Raw genomic sequence first — 19,480 nt, forward strand, 5'->3', positions numbered from 1 at the left:
AAATCAGTGCTATCAGCTGTGAGCCATAGGCAGGGGAGCAAAACAGGCAACGAGACACGGACAGCAGCATGGCAGAAGGCATCAGCCCCTCAGCACACCGGTGTCAGGCTGTCGGTCGTGCCGTAGCTTGCTGCTGTCCCTTCTGATCAACCAGCGCCCTAAATAAAAATCCCAGAGGTTCTAATTTCTTGGTCGTTAAGCAACTACAGAGTAAAATTTGCCCCAATTCACTGTCATCTTATTTTTAACATAAACTTAGTTGACGTAATTCTCAGTAACCTCACTAGATGACTGTAATGAATCTGCCCTTCTACCCCATTAAGAAAAATCTGTGCTGTTACCCTGTGCTCCCGTAATTTCCTAAATCGCTTAAAGAGGAGAGTTTCCTGCGGGTGCGTGGGCATTTGTTTTGCATTTGCTTCTCTGTCTTCAAGCCCCAGCGCTCCAGGCCCTGCAAGATGTGGCAGTGCCAGGGGCAGTGTCTGTAGGATTGGGATTTAAATGCTGTGGTTTGGGCAATCCTTGCTCAGCAGGATATTTTGGGAGGTTGAAGCCAAACGTGATTTCAGTCTCTGCAAGAAATGACACTTGTGGCTGCTGCCCTTTAAAGTTGGTGCATGCGGGGAGGAGGTTGTTGGTAGGTTTTAGTGTTTCTAATTTTTTTTTCTCTTGCAGGGAATGGTGAGCTGAGCAACAAGGAGTTTGTGGCCATAATGAAGCAGCGCCTTATGAGAGGCTTGGAGAAGCCCAAGGACATGGGCTTCACGCGACTCATGCGCGCGATGTGGAAATGCGCCCAGGAGACAGCGTGGGATTTCACCATGCCCAAGCAGTAGTGGGGTCGGGGAGGAAGGCCCTGCTTCCCTTTCTCAGCCCTGCCACCACTGCCTGCGGGCGAGCGCTGCCACTGCGGACACCTGTGGGGTGGCACCAGGCTCTGGCGAGTCCAGACTCCTTCGTAACAGGAGATTTTTGTAAATCTAAGTTAGAAATCAAAGCCTGTTGTATCTGCAGCTTCTGCTTGCCACTGGCCCCTTAATATTCCTCATTTTCAGGAAAAAAAAAAGGACTTTTCCTGCTGCTGCCACCTCCGCTTTGTGATGTGCCCTGCCTGCAGAGCTGGGCATTGAGCGAGCTGGTGGGGCTGCACCATTACTTTTATTCAATGTTATTACAAAATGGCATGGGGTTTATTTTAATTCTTAGATTGCTCCTAAGAAAGAAGCTGTGGGATTCCTGGATAGGTCGTACCGGTGAGACGTGGGAGCAGGGGCTGGCACAGCCAGGTGGTGAGAGCACCCCAGGATTTCGGATGGCCAAATGCTCCATGCTACCCCAGACTATCGGGGGGTGGAGGGGACGGTGTACCCGCAGAGGGGGCTGCGTGAGCCAAGGTGCTGCCTCTGCTGCAAGAGCAGTTAAAAATAGTGGAGCAACTGGCTCTCCCACCCATCCTGCCTTGCATAAGCAACCTGCTGCGGGAGGTCTCTATTTTTTAAAATGGGGAGCACTCTCCGTGGGGAATTGCTGTTCTGTAACGGGAACAGGCTGGAAGATGTTGTTTGCTGAGCGCTGTTCTCTCTGTAAAGTATCGTGTAAAGATATTGCTCACTACAATATGGCTCGTGGCTCATCTCTTTCGATTGCTTCAGGTCTTTGCCTAGGGTTGGTGGCGACTCGCCAGAGATACGAGGTGTTTTGGGGAGAAAGGAGGAAAAAAAAAAAAACCTGTGATGACTTTCCAGAGCTGGAAAGACAAAGCCCAGAAGCCAGCGCCAGAAAGGCCAGAGCTGCTGTGTTTGCTGTCCTGTGTTGCCGGCCAGCCCTAGACAAGCGCTCTGGTTTGCTTATGGGGCCATCCCAATCTGCTGCGGCCTCCATGGTGCAGAGAGGAACGCTCTCTGCGGGTGTTTAAATCACAGCCATGAGCTGCAGCCTTTCTTTGAGGTGACAAAATACTTCTAGAATATTTTCATACTGGGCTACTGATCCTGCTGTTGGGGATCATTCCATCTCCTCTCCTGCAGTTTGGCGCTGGTAGTGTGCTCTGTTCAGGCGTTGGTCCTTGTGCTGTCACATGTGTTACGTTGAGCAGCAAGGGTGCTGGCACCCGCAGGGGTGGTTGTTCTTGCTGCCTGTCCTACCTGCTCCCCACAGGCAGCTCTGGAGCCTCTGCAGAAATGTCAGTCGTCTCAAAATTCTCTCTTGGATCAAAATGAAGCCCGTTGCATCACCGGTAGGACTGAATCAATCAAATGTTAGGGCTGGGAACCTTCAGCGGGAGCTGGGAAGCTTCAGAAGGAGAAGGCAGCGTGTCTGACAAAGCTCCTCCGGGTGTTTTATCCTCCTTTTTTCGGCCAGGCGCTGGGGCGTTGCCTTTCCAGGGACAGCGCTACCCCCGGGGGGCGCTGGAGGGGCCGAGGCAGCGCCGGGAGGGGCGAGAAGCCGCGGAGGCGGCTGCGCCCGCGCCGCAGCTGGGGTTCAGCCACGGCCTAAACCAGCCGCCCGGTGCCCCGCCCGCCCCGGCCCCGCCTCGGGCTGCCGCGCCGCTGTGGGCGGGGCGCCTGTGACGCCATCAGGCCGCGCGAGGCCCCGCCCCACCCGGCCGCCCGCCGCCATGGAGTCGAACAGGGACGAGGCGGAGCGGTGCATCGGCATCGCGCTGGCCGCCGCCAAGGCCAACCAGCCCGACAAGGCCCGCCGCTTCCTGGAGAAGGCGCAGCGCTTGTACCCCTCGCCGCGGGTCCGCGGTGAGCGCGGGGACGGGAGGAACCTCGGGAGGGTGGGGGGGGGGGGCCCGGGGGAGCGGGGCCTACGCCGCCGCCGGCCGCCGCTGCGCCTGACCTCTGACCCGCACCGCGCCTGCGTCCTGCAGGAAGGGAGGGGGTGGATGGCGCCGCGCGGGGCACGTCGGGCAGGCGAGTCCGCCACGGGGCAGGGGGCGCGCGGCCCCTCCCAGCGGACTTTGCGGCGGGCTGGCCCCGCCCCTCTGAGGGGCTGAGCGCGGGCCCGGCGTCCGCCGCTGGTGTGTTTCCCCCCTCCGGGAGGGACAAGGCTGCCCCGGTGGGTCGCGGTGCCGCCCTCCCCCCCCGGGCTGCTGTTCACCGACCGTAGTCCGTTACCGGTGGCGTGTGTCTCCCCGGTGCTGCCCCTCACTGCTTCGCCGCCCTTTTCCTTCTCTAGGGCGGGCCTGGGGGGTGTGAGGAGAGGGGTTCTGCCCGGAGCGGAGGGCGGGAAGAGGTGCCTTGGGAGCGGGGCAGGCCTCTTCTAGCATCTCCCTAAAGTCTCGCCGCTTTCGTGCCCCTGACCCGTGGGGCTGCGGCCACAGCCGCTCGCGGGAGTCGCTGCGGAGAGAGAAGGGGCTTTGGCAAGGCGGAAAAGAAGTTCTCGGCGGGGCGGCGGAAAGCTTCCCTCCTCTCCTGGCCCTGGGCGAAAGCTGTGGCAGCGTCCCTTCCTCGAGCACCTCAGCGGTTTCACACCCTTTGCAGGCAAGCAAACAGACCTCGTTCGAGCTTATGTGCTCAAGCGTGCTTGTTTTTCCCGGGCTCTTCTGCTCAGCAAGCGTTGCCTCTTGTTTCCTGTGCCCCCGTTGATTACCGCAGCACGGCTACTGTGGTTCCTTTCCGCAGGCGTCAAAAATAATCTGCCTGCTTGAAGACCTTCTCCCCGATTTAAGTGTTTTGCGAAACGATCTCGTTTCCTGGTAGCTTTACGGCCTGCGTAATTAACGTGTCACAAAAGCAACTGGGAAGTGGTTTGTAGAAGCATACAAACACAATTCTTTCTCCGTGTGTTCTTACCTTGCAGAAATTTATGCAAAAGGCTGTAGATTTTTATTTCTTTTCCTTTTTTTTACTTTTTAGTTATCTGAGTTTTGATTCTCCAGCTGTGTTTTGCAGCTTGTCTGTCCGGTGGACAGCCCAAGACTTCCTGTAATCCTCTCTCTGGTCGCATGAGGCCTCTTCCTCTTCCCTCAGACACAGTGTATCGGCCCGTCCTACGTGCGGCGTGGTTTTCCTTCCCATTCGGAGTTTATGCTTTTGTGAAATCACTGGGTAGGAAGAGTGACTTTTGGAGGAAAACACGTGGCGTAGCACACAGAAAGGCCCACCCTGACAAGGCTTGCTCTTCCTGAGGAGCTCTGCGAGGGCGTGCGCCAGATCTGGATGACAGCAAGCACCAGTTTGCAATGTAAAGCGGTCATGTTTTGCCTTAATCCTGTGGCCTGAGACAGCTAGAAGGAAAGGTGGGATATGTACTGCTAGAGAACTGGAGCACAGGAGAGGAAAGGGGGGCAGCGGGGCAGGTTAACCTTAAATACAGTGTGCTAATTTGTTGCCAGACCCAACCAAGCTGCAGGTACAAGTTTCACGTCCAAGGACCCTTGGCTTCATGTCCTGCCGGTTGCTCTCCCCGTGCGCTTTGGGTCTGTAGTTGGGAACCATTGCCAAAGATCCCCCAGTTACACAGTGGTCACTGAGTCTTTACGTAGTTCGCAGGCCCCTGGAAAATCTCTTCTCTTTCTCACGAGTTACATCAAGTTTGGCAACGATCAGCAACGTGGACCTTGCGCAGCCAGTGCTTCAAACTCTTGACCCTGGTTGGCTCCTGCAGGTGTCATCACAGGATCAGCAAAGGGTTTTGCAAGGGGATTTCAGCAAAAATCTTCTACATCAATGCTGCCGGGCATGCTGGTATAGACAAAATCGCACTGGTCGCCTTTAAGTGGGAGTTTAGGAACAATTAACAGAAGTTGAACAAATGTTGGCTAATGAGTGAGAAAAAGAGATCCACAGCATGTGCTTGGTGGGGAGCTGAGTTGGCAGAACTGGAAACTAATTCAGCAGTCTCTGCTTCAGTAGTTTATGAATTTGCACTGTGCTGTGACTGCATGGAGGACCAGCATGGCTTTGGGACGCAGAAGAAGTAGGACTGGGGGTGTAGAGCAAAATGGGACTGAGCTGTGGCCATAACATGGACTTCTGTGCTTGGTTTTGGGAACTACACCACTAAAAATCTCTTGGCAAGCTGTAGGAAACTGAGCCCAAAACAGCAAGAGTGGGGTGGGTGGAGGGACAGCCTCAAGAGATGGGGTTTGGAAGTGCCTGGCGGTTTGCTCCAGGTTTGGAAGGAAAAAAGGCAAAGACTATAATTTTGTGAACACTGTAGTGGTGTAAATCTGAGCAAGGAAGGAATTTATTTTTCTGAAAGCTGAAATCCGTGAAGCCCCCAAGCTCCAAAGCTTATCCAGTGAGTTACTGCTCGTTAGCCCACTGTCATTTTTATCCTTCGTCCCGTAACAATTGCCTTGTATTGGCTGTTGGATTACTGAGCGGTTTTTTCTTGCCCCTACAAGCTCTGCGAGGCAGATAGGATATCTTGGCTCGTCTCTTGGCCTGCAAGTGTTGTTTGCGCTCGCATACAGAATGCGATACCCCCATAGTGCAAGGTCTGTAATGTGCAATCTGCAGGAGGAGATGAAACGTCCTTCTTGGTTCTAGGCTCTTGGATAAAGGACTGCAAGCTCGTCAAGTTACAGATGCCTTCGTAAATAACATTGTCTGGTTTTAATTGTGGTTTTCTTTAATCTGGTTTTATTCTTTTTAATGGGGATGCAATATATAAACTTCAGAAACTACAGGTATGAAGAGATCAGTCTGATATTTGGTTAAAAAAAGGTAGAACTAGTTTAAAAACATGGTGCTATCCAGCTGCCAGGGAAATGCATGATGGAAAGGTACTTCTCTGCTTGGAGGAGTCTCACTTGGGTTCACAGCGTTGTCACCTGTGCAGTTAGGCCAGGCCTGAATGTTTGTCCCCTCTTGGCTGAAAAGGGTGGAGGAGAGCGTCTGAACCTTGCGAAGAGGCGATAATAGTCCGCAGCACTTTACCCAATGCGCCCGCGCACCCCGCTTAAGAAAAGGGGAACTGAATTTATGCAATTCATATTTGGTAATGGAGAGAGAAGATGGTTTTCACAGCTGCTTCTACACGCATCAAATACGTAGGTTAGACAGCGGAAGAGGAGAAAGCAGCCTTCTGACTCGCGTCAGAAGGTCCTATCGTGCTGCCAGCAATCGGTGCTGCAGTTCTCTGTCCCCGAAAGGGGAGTGTCCCCGTGTGACTGGCATCCCACGGTATTATTTTCTAAGCTCTCTAAAGACATGGCATTGTCACATAATTTACCCTGCACAGCAGACTCTCAAAGGCAGGACATGAAGATGAATAATATATTTATAATATGGTAGAGAACAAATGTGGAAATGCTTTGCTGTTAAGGAGAGACGGGGGGGTGGGGGCGGCGGGGAAGAGGAGAAGGATGCAATGCTTTGGTGATCCACTATAGCTCCCGGACTGTCCAGCTGGATAAGCGTGGGGTTTTGGTGGAGGTCGCGTGCATTAGGAGAAGCGAGCAATATCTTCAGCAGTAGCGCTCACATGTGGGGAAGAAGCAACAGGAGCTCAAGGGTTCCTTGGGTGAAAAGGCGAGGGTCTTTCTGATGAAGGGTGGGGTATCTTGGAACGGTGGCAGAGATGAAGAGGGGTCACTTTATGGGAGAGTTGGAAGGGAAGATTGAGCTTGGTGGTCTCTTAACCTTCCCCCCCCCCCCCTTTTCTCATTTCAGTTCTGCTTGAATCACTCAACAAGAATGAGCAATCGGCCAATGGCCAATCCCAATCTAGGGAGTCCACAAACCCTCAGTTCAAGAAAATGAGCGGAGACTTCCCGTCGGCCAACGGAGAGGCTGGTGGGGAGGCCCCCAAGGGCTACACTCAGGACCAGGTGGATGCAGTGAAGAGGTGTGTGTGCACAGCTCTCCAGGGCTTCAACCCCCAGTTTGTTTGAGTTTATCCGTCTATTTTTCACAGTGTTTCAAAGATTTCAGCTTTGAACCATACTGAGTGTTTTTTAACTGGCTGGGTGTTAAAAGCGTACCTAGGAGGATTTATAGCTACAGCAGCCTTGGGGGGCAGCTGGGTTGGGTCTATGAGGGATGAGATGTTCCTCTGAAGGCATGCATGAGGGCTAGAACTGTAGGCACGTAGGCCTCTTCCTGGCCGAGGTCCAAAGAGGCATTTTGGATGCATTCATCTCACGGACTTCACATTAATGTTTGCTTTAGCGTTATTCAGTAATGCTGTGAAAAATCCCGTGTGGTCCTGAGATCTGTAGGTGGAAGCCATGGCTCAGAGCTTGTGGTAGGCAGCCCTCCTGCTCTAAGCTTTGGTCTAGTAGTAAGTGACAGGGCATACCATTCTTCCTCTCTCCTGGTAATACTCTGCTCATGGTCTCTCTTAGAGCCCGATAAAGTAGAAATCCACCGCAGGATGCTTCACTCTGTTAGCACGATACCCTTCTAAAACTCCTGCTGGAAAGTCCCAGGACACGTTTATCCACTCACCTGTTTTCCAAACCCTGTTTCAAGCTGTTCTTTATTCCCTTCTACCATTTGCAAATACTGGAAGTTGCAGGACTGAACTGCAGGCACACTCACTTGGTAAACTTTGTTTAAGGTTATGGGCACGGTCTGAATTGTGCAAGAACCGCTCTGGCTAATGGACTTATGGGGATGCTTGTTACATCATCCATTTCTCCAAAAACCCAGCCTGTTGTATTCTGTCTCATTGAAGTCATGTGAGAAGGGGAAAGCATCGCTGGGCTGTGAGTGTACCCCGAGTGAACTGGGCTGCGCACACAGGCCTGAACAGCTCCCTCTTTCTTCCTCTAGAATTCAGCTGATGTTGGGTTTTAGGTCTGTGACTGAGTCTGAGGAGAGGAGGGGAAAAAAACCAATAGCCCAGCTACCCTTCAGATCCTGGCCTGCCGTTTGTATTCTCTCCCAAATAGCCTTCAAAATGTGAGCATGATGAATCTGAAGTTTATTTGCCAATCACATTCCTTTGGGGGTGATATCATTGCCTGAGGAGAGGCCCTTCTACCTCTACTGGCTTGACTTGTTCTGGGAGAGTGTTTGTGTGCTAGTAATGCAGGCGCAGCGGGAATGAGTCTGTGAAAAAAATTGGGTCACCCTCTGAGAAATTAGAGCTGAGGAAACCAGAGTTTGCTGAACAACATCGAAACTGCGATGCGTGAGATGCTGCAGCGTTGATGTGTTCAATGCGAAGTGGTTTTCACAACTGAAACTAACTGTCCGTGTTTTCTCCCCTCTCTACCGGCAGGGTAAAGCAATGCAAAGATTACTATGAAATTCTAGGAGTAAACAGAGAAGCTTCTGACGAGGACCTGAAAAAAGCTTACCGGAAACTTGCACTGAAGTTTCACCCAGATAAGAACCACGCACCAGGGGCTACAGAGGCGTTTAAAGGTAAAGGAAGTTTCCAACTTTGTGATTTGCCCTCACCTATCAGGCGATGGTGCCCAGCTGGGCTAGCAAGGACTCTTAAAAATAACCTCACAAGTCAGGTAGAGTGAAATAAAGCTCTTCTTTGTAAAGTTGTCTCTTTTCTGAGCCGGTTATACTATGAACAAAGTATAAGCTTAAAATAATAAACGCCAGGCTGGCACAGGTAGGATTCACATCTGCTCATCGGACAAGGAGAAGCCTTCCTTCCCTCTCTTCTAGCAGCCCTTCCTGTGTGTTGCTCCAGCCTCCTGCCAGGCTGCTAAGGAAGAAATTCCCTCGGGGTGTTAGCCATCCTCTTTTTTGGAGACATGCAGGCACATTCACCTAGCAGGGAGAAGCTCCAACTCCTGCAGCCGTTCGGCAGCCTTGTCTACTGACAAATCCAGTAGAGACCCAGTGAGTTGTGCAGCACGAGAGGCAGCTGTTGGGTTCACAAATGCCTCAAGAGAAACATCGCTGGGCAGGCCCAGTGGCAGGAAACTCATCTTCTTCTGAACTGGTATTTAGACTCTTCTACTCGATGAGCATTTCAGGCAGCCAGTAAGCCTTCAGGTTTCTAAGCAAGCGCTCAGCACCTGACTCTTGCAAAAGGCTGCGGGTGGAATTGGTGGATAGAAACCCCAGGTGAAAATTTCTAGGGCGAAACTGCACCAGCCATATGACTGAGCCCAGCCAGAACTCAGAAGAGGTCACCAGGAGCTTCAGTGCTGCTGCAAAGAGCCTAATTCTCAGGGCTTCTCTACAAATGCAGCAGGGATGTTTCCTGGTAATAAGATACCTTGAAACTGGAGTAATTTTCCAACCGAACTGCTATTGCTTGGAACATATAACCCCATTTTCCCTTGCAAGCTGTGTAAGTTTGCTTATTGTCGTTGAGCTAAACGCAGAACTTCTTGACGCCAGTTGTACGGCACTGGTTTTGCGGTGTGAAACTCTTTAAATAGTGCGGTCTGATTCTGGCCATCTTAGGAGGGAAATGCATGAGACTTCTGCTGGAGCAGGGAGCAAGGCTAGCCTGGTGTGAGTGTATTGATACAGTATTCAGGTAAGCTTCTAGTAGACATGAATTTGGCAGTAAAAGTCTTATGTAAGGTTTGTTCAAGTCTTTTAAGACTTAAATGCATAACTGATAAGTGTGTTGCTGTTAGCAAATAATGAGGTGACCCCCAGCTACCTGGGAGAGCCTGTTTTAGTATGGGGGCCAGATTAAAGAGCGAGCATCTGCAGACATCTGTCTACGCCGCATGTGCAGTAAGCCGCTGTTCGATAGTTTATCCTTCAATCCTTGCTAAGTGGCGAAAGGCAGGTTTCTTCACCTGTAATCTTAAATAATGATGTTTGCCGAAGGCTTTGACAAGAGTTACGTGCCAGAAGTCGTGCGTTAAGCAAGGTGCCCTTTATCCTCCACTGCAGAGCTATCTGCTCTCACGTTATCTGTCCTCCAAGCCTTGCCTCGTTGGCTCCCCCGTCCCTCAGCCCCTGAGCTGAGCTCCTAGTTTGCAGGGCTCACTGAAGTCCGTCTGTTTGGTTCCAGAGGGTGAAGGGGGAAATGTGCACTGCTATGAGGATTCTAGTTAATTTTTTCTTACATTGATGTATGAGCTGAAGTCTTGGCATTCATCCTCCCAGTGACAGCTGATAAAGTGTTACGTCTTGTCCTGAGACCTTGTTTCAGTCCCATAGTTGCAGTTGGCTGCAGTCTGTCTTGTCGCAGATTTGCATCACTACCTTTGGCTGACGTTGGAAAAAGAGTTGAACCTGGCTACTTGGAGCTAAAATCCTGATTTGGAATGAGGTGCTGCTTGGGCTTTGTCAGCAGAAAGTCAGACAACGAACAAAACCCTGAACTGCTCCATTTTCGTTGCTTAACCGCAAAGTTTGAAAGAATAAGCTAATATGCTGAGAGTCAGTCCTTCTCACCCGGCTTCCTTGCCTGGTTGTAGAAATGTTTGCTCTGTGTGCACTAATTATAACCAAGAAGGAAAACAAGTGTATTGACATTACATCCTCCACGGTCCAAATCTCTAGTCCAAGAAGAAACTGTACACCTCGCTCTGACTACTGAGAAAATGTTGAATCTTGGAGTTAAGTCTCCTCCAAAGGGCATGTATCTGCCTTCTCTAGCACTTCTTCCCCTGCCTTTTATGCACCATGAATGTTTTTGCCTCCTTGCAACACAGGGAAGAGAGAGGATAGGCTCTGCAGTCACGTAGGGAGGTTCTTGGGTAGGTTGGTACAGAGGGGAAGTGGTAAGCTGGAACGTGTCGAGAGAGAAGTACAGAAATAGGAGGGCGGCAGGCAGATGTTCTGGTAGAAAGGCTCAAACCTGCTGAGGTTGGAAGGAGAGTGACCTGGGGAGCTGGCGGGTGTTTAGCTGCAGTACATTTCCAATGTCACAGGCACTGGTTAACAGTCCTTGTAATTATGCACCTTACTTCTGGCATCTGGAATTTTTGAAATTCACAGCCGACAGACACAACTTCTAGCCAGTGTTTCCTTACTAGCTTTTATGGGTGGTTTTAAAGTCTCTTTCAGTGATCTAGCCCGTATTTAAGTTCTTTGCAGTTCTGGTTTTAGGCTATGAGATTGAATTCCCTTAATGCCACTTTTGAATAAAATTTGTCCACTAAAATTGTATTTTCAGTTTACAGCTGAAGGATTTGGGCATTAGTTGTTCAAAAGAAGTAACAACTTTAATTAAGTGAAACGTGTAGCTGCTCTACTGCCGGTATTTCCTTCGCAGTTCATAGTTTCATCCATCTGAGAGGGTGTCTCTAGGGACATATACCGAATTCATACCAGTCATGTCATAACTTCCTCATTTGAATTAATTAAGGCCTTTTTCATTGAGTCTTTCGGTGTGGTTTCCTTCTGTCCGTGTTTGCCAGAGAAGTGTGCCAGGTAGTAGTGCTGCACAGCTGAAGTAGCCTATTGAAAAGACATGTGTAGTTGATAATCTCATTTGTGTAATGAGAAAGGCAGTTTGCAGGGCTAAATGTGTTATCCGTAGAAGAAAGAAGCTAATTGCTTCCTTATTGTCAATATTTCAGCCATCGGTAATGCGTACGCGGTATTGAGCAACCCCGAGAAGAGGAAGCAATACGACCAGTTTGGAGATGAGAAACTCAACCCTGCTCGGCACGGACACAGTCACTCGGACTTCCACCGCGGGTTTGAGGCAGACATCTCCCCTGAGGACCTCTTCAACATGTTTTTTGGTGGTGGTTTTCCTTCTAGTAAGCATGTTAAACCTTAATCTCTTGAATGGGACCCGATCCTTTTGACAGAGTGACAATGCAGTAGTGATTTATTTGGCTGTGGGAGGATTGCTGAGTTTGATGAGGGAGAGTTCTCCTTCACACGTGACCTAAACAGCTAGAGTTTTCTAAATTGTTCAGAACAAAAAAATACTTGTTTTAAGGCTAGTTCTAAAAATAATCCTATTTTGAAGAAGGCTTTTCTGCCCGGCGGTTTTAGAAGTTAAATCTTGCCATCAGAACAAACTGGGCCTTGTTCTTGATCTGTATCTGCTCTGCCACACAGTTGAAGCAGTTTCTCAGAGAGCAGCGTCCATTTCCTTCTTTCCACTTTGTCCCGTAAAAAAAGAGGAAAGTGTTATTTCTAGAGCATAATTTAAACTTCTTGAATTGAAAATTAAATCTGTACCCTGTCTATCCACAGTGGTTTGGGTGGCAGGAAAGAACCGAGTGACTGTTCCTTCACTTGATCAGTTCCAATCAAAAGACACAGATTTAATGTAAGGGTAAGGGTATTTTAGAAGACCCCCTTATATTTGCTCTAGTCATATTTGACTGGCAGTGGGGGCAGTGGTTATTTGACCTCTGTGGACCAACTTGGAAAAATCAATATTTTTGTTTCAATTGAGATGATTTACTCTGGTAGCTCTTTCCTATCTGGTATGTAAGAATTAACACACTAACACCAAGTATTTGCAAAGGCATCTGGAAGCCTTCTGCAGCATTCATGTTCTGCCTGCCAGAGAGGTAAAGCTACTCCAGTAAAAACAGCATATTGCTATTTTAGCTCAGTCTTTTTTCCTTTCCTCACTGTCCCAAGAGAATTCAGGCCCGCTTTCTCAGCTGGTCTCCCTTTTCAGCTGTAGTTTTGACATTTAAAACAAGACATGGCAGAACTCTGTTTTTAGGGTGGAAAAACTACCACAGTTATTTCTTTCGGAAATTGGTTTTAATCTGAATTAAATTCAATTAGAAGCGAGGAGGCCTGTACAAGATATTCTCTCTACATAACTGACCCTGCTTTGAGCAGGAGGTTGGACCTCCTGAGGTTACTTCCAACCTGAATTTTCATATGATCCTACAAAATCCTATAGTCAGATCTCTCTGCCCACCGCCAGTTCACCATGTCTGCTCAGTCCACCCTGGGAATACCCCTTTCTCAGCTGTGGCTTGTATGGCTCATTTTGTAAATGTTGGCTTCTGGTGACGAATAGAATTTTTTGGTATGAATTCTTCTATCTGTCTCCTGCGGAGTCACATATCCGCTTCACCCTACAGCTACAGCCATCTCTGTCAAGGCAGCATGATGGAGCGGCTTGAGTCAGGGGCTGTGGCCATGTGGCTGCTCACCAAAACGCTGGACCTGCGCCTTGTGCACTGGGACATACGCAGGGATCTCAGGAATAGCCCGAGTCCATCAAACCACTGAGACATCCCAGCTCCAGCCTGGCAGCGGCCCGGCCGAGCAGATGTGCTGTCCTTCTTCCAGCTCTGAGCCGGCTGGCATGCTGCTGGCCACGTGGAGCAAGCTGAACTGGGAGCAGCGGTAACAGCAGACCGGATCTAAGTGCGAGCATAGCGTGGATTCCTTTACAATCTCTATGTCCTTACACCTTTGCTGAGTGTGGCACGAAGCAAAGAAACAGATCAAGCCCATTCTGACAATGTTCAAAGTTAAAGTTCCTGAATTGGCTGTTGTCAGCACCCAGTCTACTTTTTCCTACTGTGTTTTTATTGGTGAGATTGGCGTGGAACATGGCCACCTTTTGTGGTTCTTTCCTGGCCGGCCAGCACCATCTCATGTACTCTGACTTTTGTGTAACAGTTTTCTTTTGCCTGTAGGTAACGTTCACGTATACAGCAATGGCAGGATGCGATATACCTACCATCAGAGGCAGGACAGACGAGAACATCAGGGTGACGTAAGTGGAGAACAGGCCGGGGGCTGGGAGTCTAAAGGTTTTTCCGATACGTGAATTGCGAGCTAGTTGGTCTGGCTGTCTTGTGAAAGAGTCCTCCTTGTTTCCACCCCGCTGAACAGAAAGCTGGAGTTGTGGGAAGTGAGCTGCCTTCAGAATTTACACCAAGTTGTGGTTTAGTTTACTGATGGTTGTTCTGCCGGGACTTTCATAGCTGTTGTCTAGTGGGGAAGACACTGGTGTGTCTTGAAATGGTGCCACCTTGAAATAAGATTGCACCAGTAAAATGTACCCATCTTTACCACAGAATAAGCATTTCCTTTCTGATTTAGTTCTGTAATTTCAAAAGGTAAATCCACTTTTCAGATAATAGGGGTACTCGTGGCTCCTCCCAAGATGAACTCATCCTCCCTTTTATTCCAGTATTGAAGATGGGGTGTTTCTAATCTGTGAAGCTTAATTAACCAAGGAAGACACTTTATAGCATGAGCTATTCTTATGTTTTCCCATCACAGAAAATCTAAGTATATGTCCAGCACTCCAAGCCCTCTGGTCTAGATGAGTGAGAATGAGGGACTTACTATTTAAGACATCAGGGTTAGGTATTGAAGATAACTATTTTGGGGGGATAGTAAATTATATTTTTTTAAAAAACCCTAACTCACAAACAATAAGAACTTTCTGAATATTTTTTCTCAAGCTTAAGGGGGAATTGTGCTCTGCTGGAACTGGGGGGAGCTCAGGAGGCGAGATAGAGGGAGAATTACTTTCATCTGACACTGAAGAGGGGAGAAGGCTTTCCATAAAACCAGTTCTATTCACTAGCACAAGCAGGACAGAAACCACACAGAAAAACTAAATATGGGCATGAGGCTTTTGAAATTCGCTCACAAGGTTCCCCTTGCCAGTCCCCTCTGCCCTTTGTCACATTCTGGAGAAGGGGCAGTGGGTTTGGACCTTTGGAGTCGTGCTACCCTTTCTGGAGGGGAACCAGTTATTCATTCTGGGGTGCCTCCTGAGCCAAGTGCCTGTGAAAAGCAGGAGAATCAAGGTTGTGTTAGGGCTGGGAGGGAGGGAGAGTCATGCTATGGGATCCTTGCGTACAAGTGTATGAGGTGGCACTCCACTGTGTGTTTCTGTTCCTTCAGGGTGGCCTTGGGTTGTTTGTCCAGCTGATGCCTATCCTCATCCTGATCATTGTGTCTGCTCTCAGCCAGATGATGGTCTCCAGCCCACCCTACAGTTTGAGCCAGAGGCCGTTAGTACCTGTTACTCTCAAAACTTACCCAGCTGGGGAGGGGGTTGGCTTCTGGAGGGCAGGGTGGCATGATGGGGTAAGGTGCTCTGTTTTTTCTGGGGTTTTTTGTTTGTTTGTTTGCTTTATCTCATCGCACCGTTGTTCTTGCTGCCAGATGTCTCACACATCAGCCTCTGTCTGGTTCTCAAACAGGTCTTGACATGGAAGGTTGGAGGGTACTTGCTTGCCTAAGGGAAGGATGTTCTTTGACAGGGACCTTCTGCAGCCCATAGCCACAGCTGGGTGGGTCTGTCCTAGAAAGGGACAGACAAAATGACTTTGAGAGACTGTAGCCCAGTACTGAGATCCCATATGCAGAATAAATTGAGATGTAGAGTTAAATTGGGGTGTGAAAAACCAAAAGCCAGATCTGTCCTTCATGAAAGCCTAGTACAAAGCAACAGAGGAAGAGAAGAAGGAATAAAAGACACTCCTGTAGAGTAAAAGACACTCCCAGAGAAGTCCCCTGTTTCTGAACTCTAATCTCGCCATGAAATAGCTATGGCCAGATGTTTACTGTGCGAAAGTGAAGCTGGTTCATTCTAGATGCTGTGGAAGTGCCCCAATCTGCTCACACGGCTGACAAACGAAATGAGTCTTTATTCTTACTTGCTTCGCAGTGCCAACAAAGAACGGGAAAACAGGCTTGTTTTCTGGCTGCTTGCCTCATTCTTGACAAAAGCTTAATGTATTTTCAGTGGAAGTTTCATATGTCTATTTAAAGAGGGTAGACTTGGTAACAGCCAACGGGCCCTGTTTAGTTTCACAGGTGACAACATTTGCCATTCATGATGTTAAATACTATAAAACCCAGCTTAGCTTTTGGGCCCAAGGTAAAGACTATGACATTGGAACCAAAAGGTGGAGCGGTTTTGAAGAGGACACAGTTAAGTTATTCTGAGAGGCTAAAGAGTATTGAGATATGTTTTCTGTAGTTGATATTAGGGCTATAAAATTAAGCATTCTATATGTATACCAGTCTGTTTTATACTGGTGAAGAGGCGGTTTACGGGGCCAGATGATGTTCAGTGGAGGGCAGCTTGTAAGTGGGCAGGGACTTGCTTCCAGCCTTGTCAGCTGTCAGAGGAAAGCCATCCCTGAGCCCCCGGTGTTTCTCTGCTGCTCGGTTCCCCGCTCCCTGCACTGTCCCTGTCCGTGCATGCTCGGGTAGCAGCCAGCAAACCAATGTCCAAGTTTGGATTTGGGCAAGAGGGGTAAATGAGCTGATTCAGTCCTCCCTCATCTTTCCTGAGTGACCGAGGTACTTCAAATGAAATGAGCTCGGGAGCAAAAGGCTGTGCCGGCAGGCGGTGCTGCTTGCTTGCTCGCCCATGCAGGCAGCCGGGCCCCTTTTGCTGCCTGGTGTAAAGGGAAATGCTGTGCTCGGCTGTTGTTCGGCAGAAAGCTGGAGCTCGCCGCACTGAACTCAGCGCGCAGGAGGCGAGAAGCTGTTGAAGTTTTAATGGCACATGGAGATTTCAATGCCACTTCTTCATAATGAAGCTGTCACTGAGAAAGGCAGCGTCCTAAAGAACCATTTGTCACTCCGTTGCCTTTGTAAACCTCTTCCAAAAACTAGATTTCTGCCGAAAGGCTTGTCTAGTTGTGGGCCTGTCCGTGCCACCCTTCTCTTTGATAACGCCTCATCGCATCTACCTGACTTAATTGCATGTTGGACTTCAGGTGGCAGGTTTCTTGTGCTAGGTCCTGCCCTTCTTTTCATGCTTTATACTCAAGCATGCTGTTGAACCTCTGTGAGCTTAAGTACTCCTCCTTCGAGGGCAGACTTCATAGCCTGTGTAGTTCATTGTTATACGGAAGAGGAATAAGAACTTTGGGAGGGCTTAGAGCTCTGTCTTGACAGGTAAATAATGGGCTGAGCTTTTTCCAGAATGCATCTCTGCCAGCAGGCGCTGCTGGAGATGCGTTAGCCCTTGCCTTGAAAAATGCCAGGAGAGCTTTTTGGTCATGTTCAGTCTATCCAGTTACCCACCGCTCATCCCTGAGTGCTGGACCTTGATGAAACGTGCAGGAGTCTTTGAATCACTCGTGTAAACCCTGATAACAGACTGAAGGGCGAGCCGGATGAGTTAATGTTTATACCTGGCTTAAGAATTCAGGCTTGCTTTTAATGCAGCAGCCAGCTGGTACTTATTGTGGGAAACTTTGGGCACATCTCCAGATGGAGCAGTTCCTGATGAATCCAGCGTTTGGGCACAGGTCCTGCATTACAGCTTGTGCACACACCCTAGTGAGTATCTCTAGGTTTGCTGGAGTGTTGGGGGAAAATAAGTACAGGGCTCTGTCCGAAATGCAAATCCACAGGGGGTAGGGTAAGAAGAGACTTCCTTCTAGAAAGTGCTTTCTGTACTAGTCGGTGCAGGCTCGAGCGCAGAGCGGGTCTAAGTTTGTTCTTGCAGCAACAGTGTTCGTTGCAGCATGTGATGTGGTAGAGGAAGCTGACGCTCTTGGGGTTAGCAGATATCTCAGCAGAGGGGACGGGGTTCGACCGACGGGCAGCCTTGCTGAGCAAGGTAGGGTTGCTGGGGAGCTGTGACAGCCAGCCCCCTGCTCTGCCCTCGCCGCGGCGCTGCCGGGCTCCTCTGCGCCCTTCTGCCTCGCCGGCGGTTCTCACCCCACACCGCACAAGCATCGGCCTCAGATCCTTGGGGCTCACCGCCAAAAACAGATGATGGTGTCGTCAGCAAGGACATTGCAGAGAGATTTAATTAGTGCCGAAGATTCTAATGAACACTTTATTTTAAGTGGATTTAGGCCTTGGGCAATCTGCCTCAGAGTTATGTCTGTATTCAGAGCTCTGCCCACCTAGCTAGAGGCCTGGCAGGTTTTCTCTCCCTGCGTCGGTGTTTCATTTCCACCAGAAATGCTTCTCCTTTCCAAACCATCAGGTCTGTGGATGCACAGGAGTGATGTACGCTTTCAGCGGTTTGGTATCGTGGCATGTTGTGCATTATAAAGAGCTGAGAGCTTTTTGCTCTGCCCTTGAAGTGTGCCCTACACTGTTCTGTCTCTTCTCCCTGAACTAGGTCTGTGGGTCACATACACAGGAGAGTGACAGAGCACTTGAAAGTCGTCTACTACGTATCCGAGAACTTTGCAGATGAATACACGGGCACGAACCTGAAAAATGTTGAAAGGAGCGTGGAGGACGACTATATCGCAAACCTTCGAAATAACTGCTGGAAAGAGAAGCAGCAGAGTGAGTAGTGCGGGGTCAGGAGTGGAGGGTCTTAGCTGCTGCCTGAGGTCAGCTTTGGAGAGGTCTTGGGGGGACTGAGTTATGCTAAAGTTATACTTTAACATGGTGCGAGCACATTTCCTGGCTTGTTGGCTTTTTTCTTCTATGACTTTGTGACAAATCCAGTATGTGGGGTTTTCTTGTTTTGTTTTGTTTTTTAATGCTGCTGTAGAACTGGTCAGACAGGAGTTGTGCCCCGGAGCTTCCTTGCGGTGTCAATAGGATATCTCCGATTTCCAGCAGAGGGGAAAGGTTGCAGCCATCTCATTTTCAGGAGGCCCCCGATAGCTCTGTGTAATATTTCAGTTGTTCAAGGACCGTATCTGAAAGCTTGCTGCCCATGGTGTCCTCCCCTGCACCCCACCCCTGCTCAGAAGGCTGCGGCGGCCGCACTGACATCGCCTCACGCGCTGCTGAAGGCACGCAGGGTTAGGAGGGACAGTTACCCAGCCAGACAGCGTGAGAGGTGATCTGGCCGTCTAGCCGGCCGGCAGCCTGTGGCTAGGGCAGCAAACTGTTTGCCAAGTCCCGAGGGTGACTTGACTTCTCTGCCCGCCCGTTCCCAGCAGGTGATGATCACAGCTCTTGGAGCAGTGGCTGGGGTAGGATTTGAGTGCTTGGGACACAGGAGGGGCTGTTAGAGCCCCCAGTGGTGCCAAATGAGGCCGATGCACCGAGCTCTGAGCCTCTGCGCTGCTTGTTCCCCGTGCTGCTGAGGTAACTTTTGTGTAGGCTGCCTCGTGTGCCTCCTGGGACTAGAGGCAGGTCCTGTCAGGTTCCTAAGGCTTTCCCCGGGATGGATGAGCTGTCAGCAGATGTTACGCCCATCCTGTCCTAAAGGGCACAGCACGGGGCATTTCCTCAGCCTCTTCCTGTGCTTCAGCCAGCCTGGAAGGACTTGAGGTGCCTCCCGTTCCCAGCAGAGCCCGTGGTGGGACGCGGCCTGGCGGATGGGTCTCCTTCCACATCGTGTCTGTAACGCTGGGCTTTTCCCTTTGCAGAGGAAGGCTTGTTGTACCGGGCACGCTACTTCGGAGACTCGGATCTGTACCAGCGAGCACAGAAGATGGGCACCCCCAGCTGTAGCAGACTGTCAGACGTTCAAGCCTCTCTGCACGGATAGTCACCGCCTGCCCGCTCAGCAGAGGTCTAAGTACGAGCTGGTGATGCTTCCCCTGACAGCGGAGCAGGGCAGGACGCTGCTTTTCACGCTTACTTAAATCTCTGTTTGAGACACAGATCGTCACGAGTCTCCTCTGGATGCACACACCTCGTGGCGGGGGGAAGCACCCCACTCCGTCAAGCATACACTCCTTAATTGGGAAATTGATTTTCTTTAGTTTGCATGTCGGCACCCTCGTCTCTCTCCAAGCTCCCTCTTT

General features: G+C 49.9%; 2 protein-coding genes across 4 annotated transcripts in view; both read left to right on the plus strand.

The window, feature by feature from the left end:
* The window catches only part of MICU1 (mitochondrial calcium uptake 1), a gene marked incomplete at its 3' end in the record, with an annotated part of 94,768 nt that extends 93,932 nt beyond the window's left edge, over positions 1–836 (plus strand). For all 3 annotated transcript variants that reach the window (XM_082001907.1, XM_082001906.1, XM_082001908.1), the window contains one exon: positions 676–836. In XM_082001907.1, coding sequence (XP_081858033.1) covers positions 676–836 — 161 coding nt within the window. The remainder of the gene's footprint in view (positions 1–675) is intronic.
* A 1,781-nt stretch (positions 837–2,617) lies between these two features.
* DNAJB12 (DnaJ heat shock protein family (Hsp40) member B12) lies at positions 2,618–19,221 on the plus strand (the record flags this gene model as incomplete). Its single annotated transcript, XM_082002175.1, has 8 exons — positions 2,618–2,750; positions 6,627–6,801; positions 8,182–8,327; positions 11,417–11,602; positions 13,466–13,545; positions 14,691–14,800; positions 17,887–18,059; positions 19,100–19,221. The coding sequence occupies 8 exons, from the start codon at positions 2,618–2,620 to the stop codon at positions 19,219–19,221; spliced, it is 1,125 nt and encodes a 374-aa protein (XP_081858301.1).
* Positions 19,222–19,480: the final 259 nt, after the last annotated feature.

This window comes from Phaethon aethereus, assembly GCF_964289735.1.
Source record: "Phaethon aethereus genome assembly, chromosome: 7".
In the NCBI taxonomy this organism is placed as follows: Eukaryota; Metazoa; Chordata; class Aves; order Phaethontiformes; family Phaethontidae; genus Phaethon; species Phaethon aethereus.